The sequence below is a fragment of the Pongo abelii genome, chromosome 5 (assembly GCF_028885655.2).
Source record: "Pongo abelii isolate AG06213 chromosome 5, NHGRI_mPonAbe1-v2.0_pri, whole genome shotgun sequence".
Lineage (NCBI taxonomy): Eukaryota > Metazoa > Chordata > Mammalia > Primates > Hominidae > Pongo > Pongo abelii.
This window is the reverse complement of record NC_071990.2, coordinates 13,139,702-13,160,324: the sequence shown is the minus strand read 5'-3', so window position 1 is coordinate 13,160,324 and position 20,623 is coordinate 13,139,702. Positions and strand designations below refer to the sequence as shown.

At 41.8% G+C, this 20,623-nt stretch overlaps 2 protein-coding genes and 1 non-coding gene across 6 annotated transcripts in view; 1 reads left to right on the top strand and 2 right to left on the bottom strand.

Annotated features, from left to right (window-relative positions):
• The window catches only part of TBC1D7 (TBC1 domain family member 7), a 106,512-nt gene extending 97,757 nt beyond the window's left edge, over nt 1-8,755 (top strand). For 2 of the 3 annotated variants that reach the window (XR_010140579.1, XR_010140576.1), the window contains 2 exons: nt 2,183-2,311; nt 8,466-8,755. The gene's annotated coding sequence lies outside the window, so the exon portion shown is untranslated. The remainder of the gene's footprint in view (nt 1-2,182; nt 2,312-8,465) is intronic. The other variant, XM_063725339.1, reaches the window with a different exon arrangement.
• PHACTR1 (phosphatase and actin regulator 1) overlaps nt 1-20,623 on the bottom strand; it is a 571,703-nt gene that overhangs the window by 56,531 nt on the left and 494,549 nt on the right. For both annotated transcript variants that reach the window (XM_054557205.2, XM_054557204.2), the window contains one exon: nt 760-1,007. In XM_054557205.2, the coding sequence (XP_054413180.1) occupies nt 760-1,007 (248 nt within the window). The remainder of the gene's footprint in view (nt 1-759; nt 1,008-20,623) is intronic.
• Nucleotides 14,549-14,712, bottom strand: LOC112134099 (U1 spliceosomal RNA). Its single transcript, XR_002915672.2, has one exon. It is a non-coding gene; the product is annotated as a U1 spliceosomal RNA (small nuclear RNA).

Genomic DNA, 20,623 nt, shown 5'->3' with positions numbered 1-20,623 from the left:
TAGCAGACGTGAGGCCCTGGGCCAGCGCCTTGTTTCTCCATTTTCTGCCCTTATCTGTAAAACGAGGCACTAGCGTCCATGCCTCAGGGTTGTTGTGAGATGTAGGTGAGAGATTAAAACCGTAGCCCATTGTCAGGCACACAGTACATGTTCAATGCATGGTTGCTATTCTCATAAGTTCATTTATTAAAAAGTTGGCCAAATATCAGGCTGTACTCACGTAACTAAAATTTATTTACTGTTCATGGCCAGAGTGATAGGTTTTGAACTTTGCTTTCTTCATTTCTTCTCTTGTCTCTTAGCACATTTAAAGGTCATAAATAAGAAATTTAAATTGAGGCCTTCTAAAGATGCTGAGGTATGCTTAAAAAGTGAATTTGTTGCATACACAGTGGGTAGTATTTGAGTGTTTGCTAGACAGGGACAGAGTTTTAAACTTCTTAAAGTTTTTTTTGGGTGGGGGAGAAGTTGCATCCTAAGAGAAGCAACAAAGAAGCCATTTAAAGAGGTAGGAGGTGGCAACAATTTTTAGAGCTAGGAGGGAATTTAAGGAGGGCATTTAGAGGACATTTACCCTCTCCTCTTACTGATGTAGGAACTGAGGCCCCAGGAGGTAGACTAAGCTGCCCTACGACCCAGGACCAGTCAACACCAGAGCGGGATTAGAACCCAGACTGCTGGGCTGCTGGGTCTGCTCTCTGCTCTCTTTCCACAATAGCATGCTTCCCCACCCCTGGTGACGAGTTAAGATGAACGCACTGGTGTATAATGAGCTGTCATCGTCTTCGTCCTCCTCCTCTTCCTCCTCTTCTCTTGTATACAGACAAGAAGAGTCTTCATAGTCTGACTCATGAGGCACATTTTCTTTATTGTCATCACATTCAATCACAACAGTTGGCACTTGTCTTATTTCTGGAAGGCCCATAGGTCCTGCTTTGGTGACCCCGTCACCCGAGTGCAACCCAGAGCTGTGGTAAGAAGTGGAACAGGGGACCCGCTGCTCAGAGCTGTTTAAAGACAAGGAGGAAATAGGAAATTCACTTTGGCTAACGTGCTATACAAATGCATCAAAACCATTTTAAAACTCAGTTGTCCAGTCCTAAGAGACAAAGGGTCTACTGGGCAAGTAAAGTTCCATTGCTCATCTTATAGGGAATCATTTTAAGATGGCACGGTTTCCTGATGGGAATAGTGGTGTGGGATAGGAAATAATAAATCCAGCTCCTCGTGGGTGGTGTGATGGTTGCACAATGATGTGAATGTACTTAATGCCATTGAACTGTATGCTTTAACATGGTTAAGATGGCAAATTTTATGTTATCTGTATTTACCATAATTTAAAAAAAATTAAAAGCAAGGGTAAAGGATTAATTTGATAGTGAAGCTACAGATTCAGGAGAGAAAGATAATAATTGAGGTTCTAGTTTTCTAAAGCTACACAGGGCGACTAATAGGGACTGAGTGTGTGAAAGACTGAAATGCTGTGGCTGGAGATGCTGAGAAAGGGAAGAGGGGGATGGACACAAGGCTGGACACCCATGCATGACATTGTTAGCGATGACCTAGAGAAAGTTCTCTCCCACAAGGAGCCACAGGTAATGCCAGTCTGGATATTTTGCAGGTCAGTTTTCTAAGAGGCATAGAGGATGATGTTTTTGGTTCTACCTCTTAAGTTGAACCAACTTGGATCGAATATCTTTGTTAACTAAAAAAGCTATACTGCTGGGCGTGGTGGCTCACGCCTGTAGTCTCAGCACTTTGGGAGGCCGAGGCAGGCAGATCACGGGGTCAAGAGATCAAGACCATCCTGGCCAACATGGTGAAACCCTCTCTCTACTAAAAATACAAAAATTAGCTGGGTGTGGTGGCACGCACCTGTAGTCTCAGCTACTTGGGAGGCTGAGGCAGGAGAATCGCTTGGGCCTGGGAGGCAGAGGTTGCAGTGAGCCAAGATCGTGTCACTGCACTCCAGCCTGGCAACAGAGCGAGACTCCATCTCAAAAAGAAAAAAAAACTATACAAGTTTGTTGTTCGAAAGTTACTAAATGCATGTCATCAAAAATAAAGAAAATAATTATTTTCTTAATTCTCTAGCTGAGGATTATGTAGTAACTTAAATCTAGTAAGAATCATAAGAATATGAAGCCAGAAACCACAGTTAAATTTTGTAATTCTTTTTCAGATTAACTGGAAGTGGAATTTATATCTTTCATTTAAGGAATTTTTAAACACAGGAAACTCAATGCATTTTACCATCCAAAAGTGTTTGACATGCATAAGGAAATGGAGCATGAGGTTATATTATATATCAGTAAGTTCTACATTTGAATATTTTATCCAAAAGAAATCTGACTTATGACATATGAATGCATGCCTCTCCTTTGAAACTTTCAATTACGCTTTAAATTATTGCTATGCCTAATGTAAATTCAATTAACTTCCTTCCTTCCATTGTTTCCAAAGAGCTGTTTTTCTCTTTGTATTTTTCACATAACTCTTCAGTGACACAAATGGAAAAATCTAGTTAACACATTATGAGCTATGATGTTCAAGGCAATGAACTAAATCAACTTAAAAAAAGCCAACTACTGAATAGGATTAAATCACATATTTACAAAATGCAGCACCTTATTAGTGATTTACCACATTAGTGGTTTACATTGGTCCATTTCCCACCTAATTTAATACAAATGACAATGGGAGCAGGAGGGTGAAGTACACGATAGATGGCCTCCAGGGTGGTGAAGGGTGATGAAAGTGGGGCTGGGGACTTGGTGCCCACCCTGCAAAGCAGCCCTTTTATCAGTGACAGCCACTCCATTCCAACTGCGCTTGGATTTCCACATTGGGTATTATAGGAAGTAAGGATGGAAGAGGCCAAAAAATGTAATTCCATGGCTCATGTTTTGCCTGAATCCTGTCTTTTCCTCTCTCCACTTTTTGGTTAATTAGCAATGGTTCCTATAAAGGCACAGAGCTGGGGATAACGGCAGCCGGGAGCTGGGAATGAAAGCAGTCAATAGATAGTCTTGTTTGGTGGGAAGAATCTTTTAAGGAAAAACGTTGGAAACTAGAGAGCATGAGTTCCTTAAGGTAGAAGTCTCCAAGTTGATTCAAGAAGATAAAGAAGAGAGAAAAATGCAAAGGAAGATAAGAAACTCCACCTCATAGGTAGTGTGTGATCAACAAGAGGCTGTGCTTTCTTGTCTTTCAAAGATACGTGGGCAGGGTGAGACCTTCTTGCATAGGATGGGATTAAATGGAGGACAGCTGGCTACTTTGAAAGGCACCAGGTACCATGCTACTGGGTTTGTCAAATAGGGATTGGTCAGGTGGCCAATGACTGCCTGTTGGGGCACTAGAGAAAGAGTTAAAGACCTCTGGGTCCAATCAGGTCATCTTCTTGACGTGTGAACCCTAGCATGTGCTTGAATGCCTAATTTTCCTCAAGAATGAAGGAGGTAGTTTTCCAGGAAGCTAGGTGAATCCACCAAAAGAATTGTAAAACATCCTATTAATAAATATCCACTGAATGCCAACTATGCATCAGGAAGAGTCCTGAGAAGACAAATGCCCTGATAAACCCACCCCTTTTGTAACTATGGAGAACCACAGGAGAGCAAGAAAAGAAAGGAGAGTATAGAAGTTAGCTGAAAAGGAGGCTGGGAAGGTTAATATGTGGCCTCAGTTTGGGGAGTCAAGACAGATTTGAGTCCATGTTTTGCCACTTACTCTCTTCTTGACATTGGCCAAATTGTTTAACCTCTGAATCTTGGTTTCCTTAAATGCAAAACTGGGTAAATCATGCCTTTTTTGTAGGGCTGGTGCATGTGAAGTCGCTTGTTGACACGGCCTCAAATGAGACCCTCACTGGTTATTGACAGACATGGCCTTCCAAGTGGTTTCATAGCAGGCTCGGTTTCAGTCCAGTCTCCAGAGTTGTTGGAGTGACTTTCTAAAACTTGGATCTAAGAGCCTCACCCCTGAGAACTTTGAATGCCTCTCAAGTCTACAAAACTACTGCTCTAGGAGTGATGCAAATGAAAATTCAGTTAACGCCTCATGAACTGTACTATTTGAGGCAAAGAACCCAATCAACTCAAATGCAGCATCTTATGACACGTGGCCTCTGCCCCGCTGGTGACAGACAGCCGGCAGAACATCAGTGTCTGTAGCACGAGTTTTATATAATATAGTTATCACCTAGATCTGCTCTAAATACAGACTCTCATTCTGAAAGGAAGGTGAAAACCATTAGCCTGCAAACAGTAGCTTAAACATAGTGTCACATGCCTGCCACACCCTACATAATTTGGCCCAAATTATTAACCCAGATTCATTCCCACTTCTTTACTTCTGTCTCCAAACAACTGACCCCTTGATCACCTGCAGCTATGCATTCAATGCTCTTGGCCTGGAATGTGTTCCCAAGCCATCTTCACCTTATTCATTCCTATTTCTCTCTCAATACTTGTCTCAGTCAATGCCTTGCCTGTGTTTACCGGAGAGTCCTCTAGTGTGAAAACCATGATCATCTGTTTGCTTACTATCTTCTCTTCGCCTCCCAAGGCTGTAGGCTCCTTGTGGGGCAGAAGCCACGTCTTCTGTTTGTATCTGGTTCCTATTACCATGCTTAGTGCCTAGTATCGTGCCTGACACAAAGTAGATGCTCAGTAATTGTCTATTGCTTTAGCCGAATGAAAGAAATACGGGCTGGAATGACTGATGTTTAGATACATTTGTAAGCAGTCGGTAAAACATGTTCAAAAGGCATTAACTAAGGGATGGTTTTTTAATTTTCAGGAAGGCATCCAGTGGTGTGCTGCAGGGATGTGGTGCTCTAGACTTGGTTAGCATCTTTATCAATGGCAATGACAAAAAGGGCATCCTCAATGAATAAGTGGAAGAATTGAAGGAGAGAAGGAAAGAAGGGGGAGTGAATAGAGAGAACATTCACTAAATGTGTAATTTTCACACACAGTGTTGCATTTCACCTTTCCAACAACCGTACAGGACAGGTGCTGTTCCCCCCATTTTATGAAGCAGGAAGTTCAAGCTCTGAAAGGGTAATGAATAGGCCCACAAGGACACAGTTGGTAAAGGAAGGGCTTGACATTTGAACCTACTCTATTACAAATTCCGCATGCAAAAGTTGAACTGTGATGCTTATGAGATGTGTCCTTTGATAAGACACACACCTGACTAAATGTACCCATGCGAGATGGAGGAAATATCATACCTTGTCAACGTGTGTAAAAAATGGGCATCATTACTTTATAACTATTTTAAGTCCTACTAACTAGGGTAGGTAATAGTATTCTACCCTGCGACGACCAGGCCACTCCTGGTTCACTGAGTTTAATACTCAGGGCGTTCAGGAGACCCATCCATTCACCAATCACCTTGGCTGCTTTTGCACCAAAATGGAAGAGTGGAGTAGTTGCAACAGAGCTGAAAATATTTACTATCTATCTGGTTCTTTACAGAAAAAATTTTCTGTGCCCTGATCTGAACCAGTGTTTTCTAAACCTTGATTATACTCCCACCTCCTTAATCTTTTTTGTGTATGGCATCTTTGAAGTCCATTTACACTATTATTTACTTTGTATTTTTTTAAGTCTGTACAGTACTTTTTAAAAAATTCAAACACTATTGTAACCTCATCCTAAGCAAATGACATCTTTGTAATAACAGGTTTTATATGTAAATCGTATAGGTTTATAACATGTTAAGATATATTTTCATATTTGTAATACATATATTTTCAATATTGATATATGCATAAGTACATACAATATTCCATAAAATATTAAAACTAATAAAAGGTTGCCCTAAACTCATTTTCTGTACCACCAATGATGCAGATATCACGTTTTGGTTAAATGTTGGTCTAGACCAGGCTTTTTCAACACAGGCATGACTGACATTTTTGGCCAGATAATTCATTGCTTTGAGGGTTGTCCTGTGCATTGTAGTGCACTTAGCAGTACCCCTGGCCTCTGCCCACCAGATGCCAGCGGCACTTCCTCCAACTGTGGCAGCCAAAACAATCTTCAGACATTGCCAAATGTCCTCTGGGGGACAGGGGGACAGAAATCATCCCAGATTAGGAGCCACTGGCCTACAGCATCCACAGTGGCTTTGCTGCTTGCTACATTCTCAGCACTGTACCATGTGAGTCTCTTCAAAAGCCATTTAGGTATTAATTATCAGGAGTCTTCAGCATTCGCTGAATGATGAAGAGCTGTCCAGATCCTCTTATGTGAGTTCCTGACTTATCAGGTCTGAGGCTGGCATTCTGGGGGCTGCACCAAGATGCTGATGCTCGTGGGGTTCTACTTAACTCAGTTACTTGCACTCCTGCCTTCAGTTCCTAAGCTGTTACCTCATGAATGCAAGAGCTCCAGGCTGATGCTTGAGTGAAATAGTTTTTCTCATTCTGTTGCCCAGATCAGTGATTTACTGAATGACACTCAGTGGCCTGAGAGAGTCACATCTTCCAGAGTACCTGTCAACCTCCCTGAGGAATTGCTGACTTGTGTAATAAAATCTATTCTAGACCACTCACATCAACATTCTTTGGCATTAAGCATTTAGTTGGCTTCAAATTCAAATGGACTTCATTGCACATGGGTTGTGTTCACCCTCCCTCTTCCTAAGGGCTAATTAGCTTCTAAAACTGCAGGTAAACATGAGGAATCTCAACCTAACCTCCGAGATGGAGCCTTTGTTCATTCTTTTTTTTTTTTTTTTTTTGAGACGCAGTCTCGTTCTGTCACCCAGGCTGGAGTGCAGTGGCGTGATCTCTGCTCCTCACTGCAACCTCCGCCTCCCGGGTTCAAGTAATTCTCTGCCTCAGCCTCCCAGGTGGCTGGGATTACAGATGCCCACCACCACGCCTGGCTAATTATTATATTTTTAGTAGAGGCAGGGTTTCACCATCTTGGCCAGGCTTGTCTTGAATTCCCAACCTTGCCATCCATCTGCCTTGGCCTCCCAAAGTGCTGGGATTACAGGCATGAGCCACCGTGCCCGGCCACCTTTGTTCATTCTAACTGGATTATTGCAGATGATGATGGAAGTTAACATTTCTAAATGTTTACACTGTCCCACGTGTTGATTCACTTAAGCCTCACAAGGATCCTAAGAGATAGGTACTATTGTGATCTTCCCGTTTTAGATGGGAAAATGCAAAGGCACGTGGCCAAGGTCACACAACCAGAGGTGTGCAGACATTGAATTCAGGCCATCAGACTACAGGACCTGATCTACTGATGTCACTATACCACTGCATATGTAGAAGTAGTGGTCCCCCAATGGTTGCAAACTTTAATCTTCTTCCAGACCCTCCCCCTCCCCACCCACACAGTCCACCCTCTATTCTGCTGTCAAACCGGTCTAATCATGTAATTCTCCTAATCAAAAGAGCCAGGAAAGGCCTCATTGTAAACTGGATCAACTCCACCCTCTACAGCATGGACTAAGAGGTGCCTCATGATCTGACCCCCCAACTCCTTTCAATCTCATTTGTTATTATTCCTTACCATCTTCCTAGTGTTCCAGCCATATCAGACCACTTACCATTGCCCAAGTACACTGTGGACTTCCCTGCCTCCTCCCTCTGCTCCTGCAGTTGCTCCGCCCCAGAACTCACCCTTCAGATTTTGGCCTAGAGAGAGTATCCTGCCTATCTTTCAGGGATGACTCAAATCTCATTTCATTTGAGCATCCTTTTCTGATTTTTCCAATGGAAACCAGTCCCTTCTCTGCACATCCATAGCCTCTGTTCCCAGCTTTGTTCTAGCATCTGCCACATTATGTTATAATTACAGGCTAAGCATTTACCCCCACCCCAATTAACTGTGAGCCTCTCCAAGACAGAGGCTGATGATCTTCCTGCCTCTACCTCCTCATTGCACACATGTGTTTGGAACTGATGGATAAGTTGATCAAATATTTAAATTGAAGTCACACACAATCAGAATACACCACATTACATTTCCAATTACTTAATTTGCTAAAATTAGGATCCCTGACCCTTAGATAGAGTCTTGCTGTTGTAGGGAAATTATCTTTGTGAAAGGAGCATTAGGATTTTTGGAAATAGTGCTCTAGAATTCTTTTTCCTAAGAAGACAACTCGAGGAGCTAAGGCACAGAGATCTATGCAAGCAAGAGCACGTTGGTACCATGTGGCCTTCATTCCAGGACTGTGTGTGCACAGAAGAGGTAACAGAGAGAGCTTATGATATTCCAATTTCCAATTCTATACTCACAGGCTGTCAGCCCACTTTAATTCAGACTGTCCAAAGTTAGGCTGCTTTGTAAGGTGACGTCATTGAGCTTGATGAGATCTATACGGTTTCCTCTTATACTAACATTCTATAATGAATTTAAACAAAGACCAAAGGCCTTAAATTATTTTCCAGGGGAAAAACAGATGAATTTCTGCTCCCTATCTTCTAGGTAGCACCAAATAATGTCATTTTCTTGACAAATGTAAGAGGGATGAACATGCAGAAACCGAACAGCATTCCATGATATTCACAAGATGTTGGACAGATGCACCATTTCGGAATATTTCCACACCATGTCTTAAAGATACCAGCGGGTTCCACAGCTCAGGATGAAGGAGCAGCAGCATCTTTCAAAACAACCACATGGCTACCACAGATGGTCCTTTAGTGCCCTATGAAAGTGTGTTGTAAATGTTCATCATCTCATTTAATCGCCACAAAAACTTGCAGAGTTAAGAAGGGTATTGTTATTATCTTGATTTTTTTATGAATGGGGACATGAAGTTTCTGAGAACACAGTGCTCACTCGGCGGTGATCACAGCAGGATGTGAACTTAGGTCTTCCCACCCAGGGCCTGTGTTCTTTCCATGAACCATGTTGCTTTCTCCTGGAGAATCAGCAAAGCCCATCATTTTTTCTGTAGATGTATATGCTGACTATGAAATGCAATTTATACCGCAAATTTTAAAAACCATGGACTATAATATTTTTGTAACAAAAAGCAAGGATAACAGATGTTCACACAATCCAGCTACTCTCTTGCTATGAATTTTGCTGTGAAGAGTCCCATGATGAGGGCTATTATGGAACACATAGGGAGGGGGTTTGAATTCTAGGCTTGGGGATACAAGTTTTGTGTGAGTAGCACATGGCTGGGGGTGAGTAGGTGTGCAGAGAGAATAGGCGACAAGAGGAAGGACAGAATAATTACCAGGCTGGATAATCCAGCCTTGCACAATGGAGCGCTGCTGATAAAAAGGGGGCATGCAGTGGGTTTCATATCTATTGTGGCCACTTTAATGACACATCTCCTTGAGGATAGAGAGGCATCACCACCACACTCCTCCCATGACCCTGCATGGTGGTTCTTCAGTGCCCCGTCCCTGCCCGACATCACATTACACATTCATAGGCTTATTACCTGTCGCTCCCACTAACAAGTAAGCTCACAAGGATGAGGACTTTGTTTCATCCTCATTTTCCCCTTGAGGATGGAACAGCTTAAATGAACAGAAAATAATGAACAGAAGTATCCCTAAAACAGAAAGCTTGCTATTTACACAAGAAACACTGAAAAGAGACGTATTTGGAAAGCTTGAGAGGAAAATGGCAGTCTCGAGTCAATAAAAGGCACACAGTTAAAACTGCCTTCCTCTCATCACATCTACTGGATGCCTTAGGGAGGTGAAGAGCTGTACTCTATTCCCTTGGTCTTGTTCCCACCAAGAATAATCTTTACCAAGCCTTCTTTTTGGAAAACTCAACTCTCCTCTTTAACTCTGTTAAACTAAGTAGGAGATGCATAGGTTGAGAGCCCAGGTAAATAACCATTTCTGCCTCCCTTCCCTTTTTCTACCTTTTCTTTTCTCTTCTCTTCTCTTCTCTTCCTCCTCCTCCTCCTCCTCTTTTTCTTCTCCTTCTTCTCCTTCTCCTTCTCCTTCTCCTCCCTCTCCTTCTCCTGCTTCTCCTTCTTCTTCTTTTTAAATAGCTCATTGCAACCTTGGACCTTTGGGCTCAAGCAATCCTCCCGCCTCAGCCTCCTGAGTAGCTGGTACTAACAGGTGTCACCGCACCTGGCTAATTTTTTAATTTTTTTGTACAGATGGGGTCTCACTATGTTGCCCAGACTGGTCTCAAACTCCTGGGCTCCCGAAGTTGTTAGGATTACAGGAGTGAGCCACCGTGCCTGGCCTTTTCCTACCTTCAATGGCCGAATATTTTTAAGGGATCTCTAGACTTCAAAAATGAAGACACTGACTTACCTTTCATGTTCATTACTGGATAAGGGTAAGGCCCAGACCTTACTTTCAGTCTTTCATACAGGAATGAATGCCAAGACATCTACAGTGCATCCGGGTCATTATAAGAGTCACTCCCTTTTCAAGGGAGCTTTGTAATCATCACTTTATCTCCATTCCATGGTACAGGCTGATGAATAGGAAATCACTGTGACCCATCCATGGGAGGGGAATTACTGGCTGGCAAACACCTTTGAAACTCTTGTAGGGAATCAAGGGCAGGTCATAAAATTGAAAATCACTGTCTCTTTTAAATCCTTAATCTTTCTCTAAAATAGGTGGATCCATTTCACCATCATTTCTAAAGAAAAACATGTAATAAAGGGAATATTGCTTTCTGGTATCTGATTTTAAATGCATCCACTGTTAAAAAAAAAAAAGAAAGACATTAATCTCCTCAAAGGAGAGAGAAAATTTATTATCTACAAATATGACACTGAAAACCAAATTAAACTTCAACAGGAACAGCTTTTGTAATTTAGTCTGCACGAGTTATGAAGAGAGTTTTCAGAGGGGAGAGAGAACAATCAGCCACTTTCCTCTTGGAGACCAAAAATGTGTGAGAAATTATGCTGCAAATTGCAGTGCCTGAGGCTGAAAAATAGCAGAAATAACCAATGTAGCCTAAGAAAATAGTTAATCAGCTTCTTTTTAAGAAAGCAGGCATACATTGTGTGGTTTATCATGGCCTAGGATTAGCCTTCTAAGATAAGACATGTAACATTAAAGCTTTTGTTTTTTGTTGAACTTTAGTCAGCAGGAAACTATGCTGTTCTATATATAGACAAGGGTACTGAGCCTTCCTGAATAGAAACTGTATTTTGAGTTTTTTTTTTTTTTTTCCAGCAGTGGTAATGGATTTAAATTAATTTGTTCACAGCCTCTGTCCTTTCAGGGACCAATGACCCACATTTCTGAAATATTATCTGGGATTGGGATGTGATGAACAAAACCATAAGACACACAGAGTCTGACCAAGAGCCCATCCCTCCCAGCACTCTCTATTTCTGATGGAGAAACCAGTGGTGGCTTTTCTACTTGACTTTGTCCCTAGACACTGGTGAGTGTTCTAGCATGCTTGGCTGAGCATGGGTACTAAAAAGGCAGGAAACGGAGTCAGCAGAATGGTGCGAGTCCCAGCTGGGCCATTGCTAACCTTGTCTCTTGGTGTTTGGCTCCTCATCAGTTAAATGGAGAAACCTAGGTGCCCACCTCCCAGGCAGCTGCGAAATTAGAAGGCAATGCTGGTGCAGTGTGCTTCCTGGACATCAACGCTGAGAGTTGCTGTTTTAACTAGGAGTGCATGTCAACACCAACAATTTATCATAAATTAGTCATTATAGATATTACCCACTAATTTATTAAAATATTTTCTTTAGTGTTTTAATATTTTTGATCCGCAAAACTTTCTGGATGATGGTTTCCAAGAAGATCAAAGCGTCAATATTTGTGCATTGGAAAAGGGCAGGATTTCTATTGAAGCAAAAAAAATCAAAAGCAGATTCCCTTTCTTTTGAAAATACACTTCCTTTTTTTAATTCTCTTAAGCCTTAAAAAGGTGTTGATGGTTTGTACGTCTCATTTTTAAAGTTAAACAACTTAGGAAATTGATTAGACAATTTCCTTGCCAACCTTATAGGGAAAGATGGGTCTTGCTCATAATGACATTACTTTGCACTAAAACCACATCATGTACCTTGGAGTAGCAGTTAAATCTGAAAAACAACATGTATGTGTAGCCAACTAAAGATGATAAATATAGGCTTTAAAATCAAAGAACTGACCTAAAGTAAGAGATTGACAGTGCTGGCTTCCAAGGGGCAAGGACAAATGTCTAACTGGAATTGTGTGAGATTTTGAAGAGATGATCATCACCATAAGAAGAGAATCTTTCCCTGGAAAAATATTTCATTTAACAATGTAGGCCCTTTGTTATGTCATGAAGAAACATGGAACTACAAAGCAACACCACTTCACAAGCAAACAACACCTAGGTGTTCAGAGTTTCATTCTTGCTGAGGCACTGATTCACATCTGTGTATTGTCAGGGAACACCCTAATTAGCAGGTGAAACATTACAGACATAAGCCAATACAATAATTATTTAGACTGTTAAGTCTAAAAGAAACCCTAGGGATCATCTAGTTTAGGAGGAAGAATTATTCTTTAGAATTTCCCGTGACCCTTGAGGCAACATGAAGAAAAGTAATTGTAACCATGAAATGTATTTATCCAAGGATTATAAATTGTATTGTGCTCTTTGAAAGGCCTAAAAATAATCATGGGATAATAGAATTCTAGAGCTTGGAGGGATCTGAGGGTCCACTGATTTCAATTTCTTCTGTTCAATGTAAAAATGATTCCTTTTTCAATATTCTTGACAAATTCATCTCTAGCTAATATGTAAATGTAAAAAGGGGACATTATAAGAAATAATAAACTATTTGTATAAACTTGTCAATGTTATTATTTTAAAGGAAAGATTGCTTTGTTATTCTGTGCCTATCACAATGCTTGGCATGCAGTGATCAATGGGTGTTGCTAAGAGTTCAAGACGATTCCGGAACTTTCCTGCATCTAGTTGACCATCCAGATTGGACTGGCTTATCCACGTTAACACAGATGTACATCGACTATGCCAGCAGAGGTAAAGCCATTCTGCTTCTCCAAAATTTCACATTACAGTTAACCTACTTCAATATATCTAATCTACAGTTAGAATTGGATATGTCCTTAGCAGCTGATCCGACCTGTATGGTTTTTCTTTACATAAGTACATGAGTAAACCATTTGGGACTCCTGTTGGCCTGATTTTTCTTAAAAATCTTCAGTGTCCTCTCTGTTGGCTCTTGGGTTCTTTCTTATATCTGATTACAATGTTATGTCATCCATCTCATTCTCTATGCTATGTCTTCTAAAAACCTGGAGAATAAATGCGAACTCTCTTTTCTTATTAAAAACCTCATTCTCTATCTGGAGACAGTATATCACCCCTTCCTCTAATCTGCCTAAATGTTCTCTCATTCCCATTCTCCTCTCCATCTGGTTATTCCTCTCTTTTAGCTTTTAGTTTAAATGCAGTTCTTCAGAGAAGACAACTCTGAATTTCATAGACCAGTTGACATTCCTGTTGCACATTCTTCTCCCTCCCTGCACTCTCATGGGTACTGATCTGCCCACTCTATACTCCCAGCAGGTTCTAAGCTGTACTGAGGGTATCTTCTGTATTTTGTTCACTGTTACATCCCCAGTGCCAAGCACGGAGCCTGGTCCAGAAAATGTACTCAGCAAAGAATTGGTGGATCTTCCGTTTGCTAAGCAAACACAGGTACCATCCTTTCTTTTTGCAGGGCCTGTTTTCATTCAAGGTTTACAAGTCAGTAATTGCCTGAAATTTTTTCCTGGCAAATGTCAGAGCCTTCTTCATTTAGCTGCTCAGGGACTTTGGGACAGGAAGAGGTAGATAAAGAATGAATTCATTAGAAACGTATTTATTTTTTCATTTTTAAGGCCCATAGGTGGCAATTTCCATCAGAACTAAATGTATGGTACTTAAAATTTTCCTAAACTAAAACTCACTGAGTGTAAATAAGGCATCATTAAAAATATCTATTGATATTTTGCATCAGTTGATAGCTTGCATGAATGATACTAGTAACAAAAACTCATTCATATTTTGCCTTTTTAGATCAAACTCAGAGATTTCAATTATTCTTCCCATGTGAACTCAGCTGGTCTACCAACACACTCCTTCCTCTAATCCGTCTAGAATGTACCCGCATTGCCTTTCTCCTCCTTACATGATTGCTCCTATTTTTCAGGTCTCAGCGTAAAATTCTGGAAGTTAACTTTCAGGTTTAGTCTGAGGACACTGGATAGAGCTGAACTACCAAATACGATTCCCCACACCTTAGCAATCTTAGCATCCTTACCTTAGCTAAGGATGATGACCCCTCTCCCATTTCATCATTCATGAAGGATTTGCTCGAAGAGAATTAAGAAGGGATGATGTACTTCAATGATGGCTAAGGTTCATAATCAAAATTATAGTATCTGGAGCTCTAGTTTGATATTATCGGACATGACAAGCAAAGATCTAGATTTAATTTTAAGGGAGGAACTTTGTACGTTGCTTCTAACATCAAACACAACACAACAGGAATGGCCCAACAGGGGAAGCAGGAGAGGATCCACAGCAAAAGCCTGTTTCTTTTCTTCCTTTTTTTTTTTTTTCAGGGGAAAGCACAAGCACAGTCCCCCACTACCACAAATTATGCAGTCGAGCTTCCCACATTTGGGAAAAACGCAGGGGTCAGCACATCCGGAGTGCGATGGATAAGCCTCGCCCTGGGAAAACCACCTTCGTGATCATGGTATCTCCACTGCCAGGTAAGTATGCAAAAGCCTATTTCTATAATTGAGACAGTTTGTAACAAAACATTGATCATAAAAGTAAGATATTTTTCTATTTCAAAGATTAGAGTAACTTTTAATGAAACCCACTCCATAAATAGTTTCAGAATACTTCCTACATGACAGGTACTATGGCAGATTGTGGCCCATTTGTGCTGCTATAATAAAATACCCAAGACTGGGTAATTTAAAAAGAACAGAAATGTATTTCCTCACAGTTCTGGGGGCTGGAAAGTCCAAGATCAAGGCGCTGGCAGGTTTGGCTGTCTGGTGAGGACTGCATCCTCCAGCTGGGAGAAACGCAGCACCCTCACATGGTGGAAGGCCAAGAGAGCTTTATGCTGCTGTGTGAAGTACCGTTTGCAAGGGTCTTAATGTCATTCATGAGGGAGGAGCCCTCATGGCCTAATCACCTTTTAAAGGCCCCACTTGTTAATACTATCACATTGGCCATTAAGTTTCAACTCCTGAATTTTGGAGGAGAGACACTCAAACCATAGCAAATGGGGAGACAAGGATGGTTCCCATCCACATTAAAGGGAGAATATACAGAGAAACACATAACCTGATGCAAGTATGCAAAAGGGGTGTGTGCAGGAGGGCAGAGCTCTGTATGGGAATCTGAGAAGGGATCACAGAGGACCTGGTATTTTAATAACGTCTTGAAGAACAAGAATTTTTCTTTGTGAAAGAAGCTGCTGTGGGTGGTAGAGGACAGGATGGAAGAGACTGCATTCCAAACAGAGGGAACAGTTCAAATTGTTAGAATAAAAATATAAAAGGTTAAAGACCACTAATACTGCTTAATATTTATATAACATATGCCTTGTGAGAACTCAATCCATCAATAGGAAGCAGATTAATAAGCGAAAGAATATCACTGCAGGTATGAGAGGCTCTCCATTCATTCAGTTATTCTTTCACTCACTTACTCACTCACTCACTCACTCACTCACTCACTCACTCAAACCTATAAGCCAGGCCCTGTTGTAGGCACTCTGGATACAGCCATGAACAAAACAGTTCCTGCCCTTGTGGACTGTATGTTCTATTAGGTGAGAAGAGCAACAAACCGAATGAAAGGCAAATGACACAAAACGTTAGATGGTGAAAAATGCTTTGATAAGAATAAAAGGAGCTGGGGAACAGGCTGTGTTGCGAGGAGGGTTGCAATATTGAACGGGAAGGGCCTCATTGAGGATGTGACATTTGAGTAGAGACCCGAGGCAGGTGAGTGTAGGAGCCCTGAGGATATTTGAGGGAAGGGCAATCCGTCCAGGGGAACAGCCAGTGCCAAGGCCCCGTCAGGAGGTGTGCAGCATGTCCGAGAATGTCCGAGAATGGTGGGAAGGCCGCTGTGTGAGGCAGGAGGGAGCAACACAGAGGGGAGCCGATGAAGCGAGGGAGACAACAGGGGCAGTCCATTAATACTCAGGTTTCAACCCCTGAATTTTGGAGAAGAGACGCTCAAACCATAGCAGATGAGGAGACAAGGATGGTTCCTGTCCACATTAAAGAGAGAATAGAGAGAGAAACACATAACCTGATGCAAGTATGCAAAAGGGGTGTGTGTAGGAGGACAGAGCTCTGTACCAGAATCTGAGAAGGGATCACAGAGGACCTGGTATTTTAATAATGTCTTGAAGAGTAAGTAGATTTTTCTTTGCAAAAGAACTTGGAGTGGGTGTAGGCTTCTGGGCCATGGGGAGGATTTTGCTTTTTACTCTTAGTGAGCTGGACAGTGACAGGAGCATTTTGGGCACAGCCATTGTTAAGAGCTGAGCTGTGTCCCCAGATAAATTCATATGTTGAAGTCCTAAGTCCCAGTGCCTCAGAATGTGACTGTATTTGGAAGTAGGGTCTTTAAAGAGGTGAGGGAGTTACAATGATGTCAGTGGTGTGGGCCCTAATCCACCATCACTGGTGTCCTTATAAGCAGAGATGAGGAACAGCCACACACAGAGGGAAGACCACGTGAGGACACAGAGAGAAGACACCACCTACAAGCCAAGAAGAGAGGCCCCAGGAGAAACCAACCCTGTTGGCACCTTGATCTCGGACTTCTAGCCTCTAGAACTGAAAGACAATAAATTTCTGTCATCTAAGTCACGCATTCTGTGTGTGTGTGTTTTTTTAAAAGGCAGTCCTTGTAGACAAAGACAGTCATGATCTGACTTTCCTCAAACCCTGTCTCTTGGACTGTTTTGGTGGGGATGGGCTGCGGAGCAAGTGTGGACGCAGAAGAACAGGTGGGAGAAACTGCAGCAAGCCAGGCAAGGCTGACTGAGGCTCAGGCGGGGGAAGAAGGAGCACATGGAAGTGTTGATCTTATCCCTGTGTATGTACCGTGTGGACCAGATAGGATTTGCAGATGGTCAGATGTGGGGAACAAGAGAAAGGAAGGGGTCAAGGGTGACTCCAGGTTTTTGGCATGAGCGACTGAAAGTGTGAAGTTGCCTTTAATTGAGAAGGGAAAGACTTCTTTAAAGTGCATTCCATTAAGAATCTTCCTAAAATTCCTTCAGGGTCAACATGGGTCCACATTCCACCTTCATTTTACTAATAGGAGACTAGAATACAGAGATCAGCCGAATTAAGATCAGAAAGAAAAGGAGTCCTGATTAGGACTTTACATCTGACTTCTAGGATCAATGCCAACTAGATCACGGAGCTTACTGCAGATATTAACAATAAAAACACTGTATCATCTTTGAAATGATAACGAAGGCATAAAAGTGATATAAGGGACTTTGGGGACTTGGGGGAGGGGTGGGAGGCTGGTGACGGATAAAAGACTACACATTGGGTACACTGTACACTGCTCGGGTGATGGGTGCACCCAAACCTCAGAAATCACCACTAAAGAACTTATCCATGTAACCAAAAACCACCTGTTCCCCAAAAACTATTGAAATAAAAATAAAAATAAACAAATAAAAAGTCATTCCACAACAGGGTCACTAAACAACCATGAATTCAACTCTTTAATGACTTTAAGAAAAGCTTGTTTCTTAAGAACAAGAGTAAAGGCTAGCAAAGATTTAAGTACAAAAATGGGGAAAAAAATGCAGTGTTATTTATTAGAATGGAAAGTTGAGGGGAAATCTAAATGCAAAAAAAAAAAAAAAAAGTAATGATAAAACATCATCTTCCAAAAGATGTGGCTCACCAGGGTGAGGGGAATGAAGATAATCTAATTTGAGGAAACTTACTCAAACAAACAGAAATCTCCAACAAGGTTGGATCAAAACCATTCTAGGGTCACTGAAGACAAATTTTCCATGCTGGCTAATGTTCAACATCATTTGCTTACTGTGTGACATGCAATAGCCCCACTGATTTGGATTCATTAAATAATTTGATCCTCACAAATGACCCTAATGAGGCTGCTGGCATTATGATTATTTTTATTTTACAGATAAGGCATGAAAATCAAAAAGAGGTTGAGCCACACGCTTTGGGTCACACAGCTAATACGTGGTGTGTCTAAGACTCAAACTCTGGCAGTTAATTCTGGAACCCACACACTTTGTCCTGAAGTAGGGGTGTGTGATGCCACCAGCTCAGCCCCCACTGCCTAGGGCAACCCTGTGATTTTGAATAAATATGACCCTTTACATTTGCTTCAAGTGGACTCTAGCTCCTTCCCCCAAATCTTGTGAGCCAAAGCTGTAAATAACCACGCCATTGTTTAGTGCCATCAAGCAGGCTTAGGCAAGGTAATGTCTAAGAACTTCTCTGCAGGCGTGTGCCATGGCTTACACCTATAATGCCAGAACTTTGGGAGGCTGAGGCAGGAGGATCACTTTAGATCATGAATTCGATGCCAGCCTGGGCAACATGGCAAAACTGCATCTCTACAAAAACTATAATAAAAAAACATTAACTGGGCATGGTGGCATGCACCCGTGATCCCAGCTACTCAAGAGGCTGAGGTGGGAGAATTGCTTGAGCCTGGAAGGTCGAGACTGCAGAGAGACATGATCATGCCACTGCACTACAACCTGGGTGCCAGAGTGAGATGCTGTCTCAAAAATAAAAAATATAAATAAAAAATAACTTCTCCATATAAATCAGAGCAGATTTGGTATAATCTCAGGGGAACACGAACAAGATGGTATAAGATCTAGAGAAGTCCTTAGATGAAGGACTTCATCTATCTTCAAAGATTTAAAAGCCTTTTACAGAGAAGGAAGATTAGAAATTAGATCGGGAAGGGGCAGATACAAATTTCAGTAAGTAAAACTTTTAATAGAGAGGGAACTTTGTAACAGTCAGACCTTCTTGACAATGAAGCAAGCTATGTTGGGACCCGGAGAACGTCCTGTTGGAGCAGAGATCAGAGGATAAATGGTCAGGAACACTGCTGTGAGCAGCAGCTTGGTGGCCTGGATGGTCTTCCAAGCCCCTTTCAATGATAAGATGACTTGTGCAAATGTATGGTCCAGTGTCAGGCATTGATGCTGTTTAATTCACCATTCAACTTTGTACATTACCGATAACTTTTTCATCAGGATCAGACTGTCTGTCTGGACCGATGGCCTATGGTGTGACATTCTCTGAGATTTCAGGGGGCAGCAATGGCCCAAACAGGGGGTCGGTCCAAGGAACTTTAAAGGCAGGATGCCTGAGTGTTTGGTAATGACTCTCCCTTCTTGCAGAGTTTTTTGGGGTCACTGGAAAATGCCAGGAGGATAGAGACATGATTCTTTCTTTCTGTATAAAACTTGGTTAGAACAAGAATGAAATCATGTTGACAGGCAACAGGGAGAATTTTTAGGCAGTAAAAATCAGGGGGAAATTACCCAAGACAGCTGGTGATTCCCTCCCTACACTGAAAAGTGGGGCCTGTGACCTTGGCCTACTCTGAGATTCTTCCTGGAGATGACTGGGGACACTCAGAAAAATCTCTCCAATCTTTGTTTGGGAAGAGGGCCTCCGGGATGGTCTTTGTTTGGGAAGAGGGCTTCTCTTTCTCTGGGGTGGCAATCTTGTCAAACTGATGCATGCATTAATCTCTGCATCCTGGTTGGTCTGTTAGGACAACCCTATGCTTTGACCTCGAGTGGGAAGTGAGGGAGAAAGAAGGAGGAAAAGAATCTGAGTTGGGACAAAGCACAGAGACTGCCTTGGCTCTGCTGCCGAGATCATGCTGCATACTCTGCCCCCCCACAAAAATTCCCATATCCCACTAGATCTACCCATTGGTCTAAATTAAACTGAAATATCCCACAAATATACCCACAGATATTATAAAAGTTGTCAGTTAGCATCTTTAATTGAACCTTTTATTATGGTGTTTTCTTTTAAGTGGAAGCATATTTAGCAATATCCTATTTAATATGCTATCCAAGTATCTTTTCTGAAGATTGAAGCTCATGAGAGATATGAAAACTTAGTGGGTGCATGTGGACACGGGGTTGGGCAGGGAGCGGCAATGACTTTGGCTGCTACTTGTCCTTAGGAAGCAGCTGTGTGTTAGCACAAAGAGCTCTGGACTTGGAGAGGGAAGATCCAGGCTGGAGGCTTGGCCTCTCAACTTACTCCCTAGGGCAGTGTTTTCCAAACGTCTACAGGGAAGAAACAGTTCTTAGTGTTTAGTTCTTTCCATTTTCAATCCATCACAAACTGATGCTTTTGTAAAATATAATACAAATGTAAAAATAATGAAGCCCTTTTTAATGACAAGATTCAACAGACATGAAATTATTCTGTCACATTGCTGTAAGAGTATCTAAAAGCTTGTTCTCAATGTCTGCACTTACGTGGTTGCAGACGTGAGATAAGCAATTTGTGGGCCACCCTTTGAGAAGGTGGCTTTGGGGAACTTAGTGAACCTCCCTTAGTTTCTCCATCTACTCAGTTTCTGTAGGTGATGTGAGGATTCAATAAGAT